This window comes from Erpetoichthys calabaricus, chromosome 4, assembly GCF_900747795.2.
Source record: "Erpetoichthys calabaricus chromosome 4, fErpCal1.3, whole genome shotgun sequence".
NCBI lineage: Eukaryota > Metazoa > Chordata > Cladistia > Polypteriformes > Polypteridae > Erpetoichthys > Erpetoichthys calabaricus.
In genome coordinates this window covers 183,042,483-183,048,482 of record NC_041397.2, presented here as the reverse complement: position 1 = coordinate 183,048,482, position 6,000 = coordinate 183,042,483, and the positions used below count along the sequence as shown (strand labels likewise).

Here is a 6,000-nt window from a genome sequence, read left to right as displayed (position 1 = left end):
GTGACTACATTATATATAAGCATGGCAATACAACAAATAGGCATACCTGACATGACACTGCTAAAGCAGTGTTGACCGGTAACTCTTTCAAGGCAACAATATACTGTATTTTAATATACTTAATAGCAATTAATGGTTCTAAATGCGATTGTCAGGAGTATTCTCTGAAACAGAACTGAATGCACCTATGACATGAAGTAAAATAAATTATACTCAGTAAAAAGACTTAACTATGACAAACAGTACAAGAGGATGAAGATACTGAAGGAAAAGAGGGTTACAAATAGGCTTTATTGTAAATATATCTTGTAGTAAATATGTTAAGACTTATATTATTGTTTTAATCAAAACAGTGAAAATATTTTACTTTTTTTTTCATTTATATGCTCTTAGGATGAGATTAATGTCAAAACTACTCTTTAGGACTCATGCTGCTGAACAGACATCTTGTCTTGTATACACTTTTTAATACATACTTTGTTCCCTTGTGCACTTTTGACTTTGGATTGTAACTGTGTAGAAAACACGCCATACATGATGTAAGACATTAATCAATAACAAACAGTTATTTGTTGACAATGGTCTTAGAGTTATACCCTAAACGATTATAAGTACGGAGTGGCTTTTACTGGTCCCAGTTCTGGCACAGATTAAATATTCCATCCAAGTCCAATGTGAATTGCAAGAAGATAGCACATGCCCACAGTGGTGGATACAAGCATCATTGGGAATCCGAGCCTGAAAAAAGAAATTGCACATTATCAAATATTGCATAAACTTGTTAAGGGTATTGTAGATACAGGCACTAAGGTTATGAAGACCAAGATTTAAATATATTCACCGCGATTCCTAATATTTTTACACTTTTCAGATTGTCAGGCAACAATGCTACACTAGCATCAAGACACATCATAGTTAACAGTATCATTTTGGTTTTTTCATAATTAGATAAGGCACATTTTATCAATATTTTATTATTTAGGTACCAGTTTAAATACAGTATCATTGGCACACTCTGCTCTGCCAGCTGTCTGCCAAAATGATTTCATATTTGCCAAACCAGACATGAAGATATAGAAACTACTGGATGACCCAGGGCACCAAAACAAGAGCAAGCCCATGAGAAAAACCACCTACTGCATATCCGGATGGGTGTCAGCATGACATTAGAACTTATGCATTTATTTACAGATGATGAAACAATTCACAGGAAAACACACTTTGGAATGATTCCAGGAACATGACAGTGATTTGAAGTTAATGCAGCAGCCTCCAGATGTTAATCCAAATCAGAATTCGGAATTAGAAGGAAGAAGCTATTCCAGGTAAAGATCCACTGTGAAGTAATTTTGCATGTGTGGGGTATAATGAAGTACACACTGTTGTGTATTACTGCGCTGTGCTACAGGTTTAAACAATAATTGATGAAATCTACCTGTTCAGCAGACAGAGTAAGACATATATCAATAAGGTAGTACACCTAAGACAATAGATGTATTTTTGATATTCAGTATGAAACACTAAAACCTGGCCCAATATTGGCACAGCTTGGTGGAGCTATTTTCTTTTTTTTAATTTATTTTTTTGCTGCATACATCAGGATGCCAACTTGTCTAAAATTATCATAATGATAGGCTACCTGCTCAGTATCAAACAAATGCTTACCAGTAGTTGTGTTATACAAACACAGTTTTGCAGTTTCGAATAAAGGATGTATGCTTTACAGACATCCCTATTTTGTCAAAATATCGTTATCTGCTTCTTCTGGTGTGTTCATATGCTGTCCCTTCACATTAGTACCATTTCTAAACACGTGCAGTATTACTAAGTGAAAAGAGAAATGTTCTTTTGTACTATGGGTAAAATTCTAAATACAGTTCACTGATAAAATAGTAGTTTTAACACTTACTGAAAGTTGTTGTTTGAAGTCTACCTTTAAGGATGAATGATGATTTCCACAGCAGACACACATATTAGAGTTTCAACCTGTGACTCGTCATATTTCAAAAGAATACCTCATCGTTTGGCAGAATAACTAGAAATAAGTCAAATAGTAAACTGAGGGACTAATCCATAGGATGTTTAGGAAAGCGATGGGTAATACTGACTAGTTAAACGTATCAGATAAATAAAAATTACAGTAAATGCATTACCTAAAATGCATAAAGTGTTTAAAATTTGGAGTTTATGCCACATGACTAAATGCCAGATAAAGAGTAGGGAAATTTCCATGTAGGAGTTAAACTGTTAAAGAAAGAAAAATTTTAAAGAGCAATTTCCACCAGCACATGAAACGTGCATGCCATTCTACCTTTCAAGATACTAATCTTGTATACGTGTTGACTCTTTATTACAGTCATTTTACAGTCAAGGACAGACTTGATAAAGACTGCTTTTACCTGTCACAGCCTGTCTCGGAGGGCTTAAGCTTTATAATCCTGATTGAAATCAAGGGCTGTCAAGTATTTCTCAAAAAATCACAATTCTTTCAGACTTATAATTACTAAGAAATTTGCCGATGCTCAAACAAAGTAAATGCAAGCCTGACGTTCAAAGCTTCTTTGCTCTGTATTTACATAATTACAGTGGTTTATCTTTTTGTGATACATAACTTAGTAAACATTTGCCTTTAAATAGATGACCAACCTTGTTTGATTCAAAATGTTTAAAAATAAAAAAAAGCCTACAAGCACCAATATGCAAATATGGATCTCTTGCTGATCATTTGGGGGTATGATATGAACACATGAGCTGATAAAGAGAAAATCACTTTTATCTGACAACATAAGGTAGGCCAATATGGAATGGTAAAGCTAAATGTTTTGCTTGTTCCTAAATTGATAAAATGATACAAAAGGTAATTGCAAAGGACTGAAAGGGTCTTAGAACTGGCATGTGACACAGGAAGCACCCAGTAAAGACAAGAAACCACAATTGTTGGCCTCTTCAAGTGACAGCAGACAAGTATGCCCATTTGTTTAAACAGTGCCCTGGAAATGACAAAAATTATAAAAGGGAATAACAGAATACCGGAGCAATTACTTACAGACACCCATAGCTGGTTGCCCTTGGTTTCTGTCTGAAACATGGGATGTTACTGTATATTACAGAGGGTAGGTAGCATGAAAGATACCAAAAGTGTCTCTGCAGAGACCACCAGAGTGAGATACAGTATGGTGGGAATGCCTCAGAACTTTCAGAGATGACTTTGGCAGAAATGAGTGCAGGGCTCACTCTCTAAAAATATATTCTGGTTGGGATTTCAAGACTGTGTGTGTATCTCTGGTGCAGGGAACTAGAAATCAGAGGCAGACTTGGAGGGGGACCTCAAATGACAAGAATGGAGTGAAACGGAGTATTTGAAGTATACAGTATAGTAATTTTGGATAGTTAACACGTGAGTGATCTAATTTGTCTCACAGTGATGTACAGTCAGGCCTACGGAGCAGCTAGGATTTATTTTTACTTGAATTGTTGAGTATCCCTTTCTTGTGTGTTTTGGCTAATAAACCACAATTTTCATATATTAATTTGCTTTTGACATCCTTTGTTCATGGTCAGGGTGATGACATTTAAATATCACAGTACATTCATGTTTAAACTTTCCAAAAAACAACAAAAAAAACCCACATTTTTATTCCTTCTCAATTGTACAATAATTTGTTAACATTACTTTTTACTTTAAATCTTACAAGATACGTGATTCAACAGTCAAAGTTAAATGAGAGAAAGGGAGAACTACAGTTACAGCAGTCTTGTCTTACAGCGATTCCATGATATAAATAAGCAGTTTTAAAAATGGCTATTTTTTCCCAATTTAATTTCAATTGCAGTCGATTCCACTTAAGTGCACGTTGGTTAAACGCACGCTCCGCTTAGCTGCATGTGACTTGCACGGTCCCAATTTGTATAAAGTCAAGTTAAACGGGCAATAACATTGCTATTCTCTCCGGCCAACTACATGGTCTCTTCACATCCAGTAGTCAAACAAGTATCCTCTTTAATAAAATCCCTTTGTGCGTCCAGGTGTCCGTGTGTGTGTGTCTTCTGGTGAAGTGCGCATGTGCAGGGCTTCTGGTGAAGTGCGCATGCGCGGGGCACGGTGTGATGCGCGATATTACTGTCAGAGAAAGAGGTGTGTTACGGAAATACAAACCAGTATTACTGCGAGAGGAAATTAAAGGTACACAATACAGTGCCGCATATTACAGCCACATACAAGCCAGTATTACTGTCAGAGAAGATTAAAGGCATATTACCGACGCGCACGCCTGTATTACCGCCAGAGAAAATTAAAGGTATATTACGGACATACAAGCCAGCAGATGTACAAGACAGTATTACTGTCACAGAAAATTAAAGATACACAATACACGGCGACAGCCCACGAAGAACGGTCAGCTCAGCAAGTAAACATCAACAAAAAAGAAAGAAAGATGAAAGAAAGAAAAATACGACCAACAAAAAGAATGAGGTCAAAGTCCCTTGCCATTTGATATAGACTGTTCCTACTAATGTTTATGCACTACTGTTCTAGCGCCCGTTATTGTAACGGGCTAAATGACTAGTGTATATATCTATACTAATAAAAGGCAAAACCCTCACTGACTGACTGACTGACTGACTAACTCACTCATCACTAATTCTCCAACTTCTCGTGTAGGTAGAAGGCTGAAATTTGGCAGGCTTATTCCTTACAGCTTACTTACAAAAGTTAGGCAGGTTTCATTTCGAAATTCTACGCGTAATGGTCATAACTGGAACCTCTTTTTTGTCCATGTACTGGAATGGAGTGCAGCTCGATGGCCGTGAGAGGCAGAGTTGCGTGTCGCGTCATCATGCCTCCTACGTAATCACGTGAACTGAAAACAAGGAACAGCCCCAAAGAGCGTTGAAGAAAACATTCGTTACACAATTGAGAAAGCACGGTGTAAACCGTAAGTTTAAATTAAGTTTACAATACCATATTCACGAGATACAAGTTTAATGAGAAGACACGAGGTATAAACGAGACTTTGAATCACTTTGTAACGGAGTTAAAATTGCTGTAGCGAGAAACTTTTAAGTGCCGGGTCTTAGCTAACATTAAATAAAGCCGTGGACTTCGCAACATCACACAAGAGAGCGGCTCACGTGAACTGACTGAACTTTGAGGCAAGATTGCTTTTCTCCTGTACAACTATACGTTGCATTCTCAAGAGTGTGCTTGCACGGCTTGGTCATATTACAACCGGAGTGCTGAACTGACAACATGGTATACAAACAGAACTATAACAATCGTAATAAACGAACAAAAAAACAGCGGACAACCTGTGGATTAAATAAAAAGGCTGCTTCCGTTGGCGAAGCAACGAAAAAGGAAGACCTTATATGGCGTTCGTTTATAAAACAGCGGAGAGGCTGTGTGAAGTCAGCTTCACAAAAAAACAGATCCTTAACAAATTGTTATTGCTATATTTTCCCTCAATTTAAAAAGGTTTTCTTTTCTTCTTAATAAAAATTTAAAAGCAGTACTTCGCCAGTGCGAAGCGCGGGGATTTCAGCGACTGACGCATACAGATATATTCATGAGTGCAGGTACTATGGAAACAGAGCACCGTGTAAACCTAAAGTTTAAATTAAGTTCATAGACCTACAAAAGGTTGCCAGTGATTTGAGGCAAGATTGCTTTTCTCCTGTACAACTATACGTTGCATTCTTAACAGTAAGCTTGCACAGCTTGGTCATATTCCAACCGGAGTGCTGAACTGACAACGTGGTATACAAACAGAACAATCGTAAAAACAGCGGAGAGGCTGTGTGAAGTCAGCTTCACAAAAAAAACAGATCCTTAACAAATTGTTATTGGTATATTTTCACTCAATTTAAAAAGGTTTTCTTCTTAATAAAAATTTAAAAGCAGTACTTTGCCGCTGTGAAGCACGGGGATGTATATATATCTAGATATATCTATCTATCTCTATCTATCTATATATCTATGTGTATGTATGTAGATATGTA

General features: G+C 36.9%; 1 protein-coding gene across 1 annotated transcript in view; it reads right to left on the bottom strand.

Annotated features, from left to right (window-relative positions):
* Positions 1-278: 278 nt before the first annotated feature.
* The window catches only part of oca2 (oculocutaneous albinism II), a 353,721-nt gene continuing 347,999 nt past the window's right edge, over positions 279-6,000 (bottom strand). Inside the window, exon 24 of the mRNA XM_028800033.2 lies at positions 279-738. Within this exon, the coding sequence (XP_028655866.1) occupies positions 651-738 (88 nt within the window). The 3' untranslated portion in view covers positions 279-650. The remainder of the gene's footprint in view (positions 739-6,000) is intronic.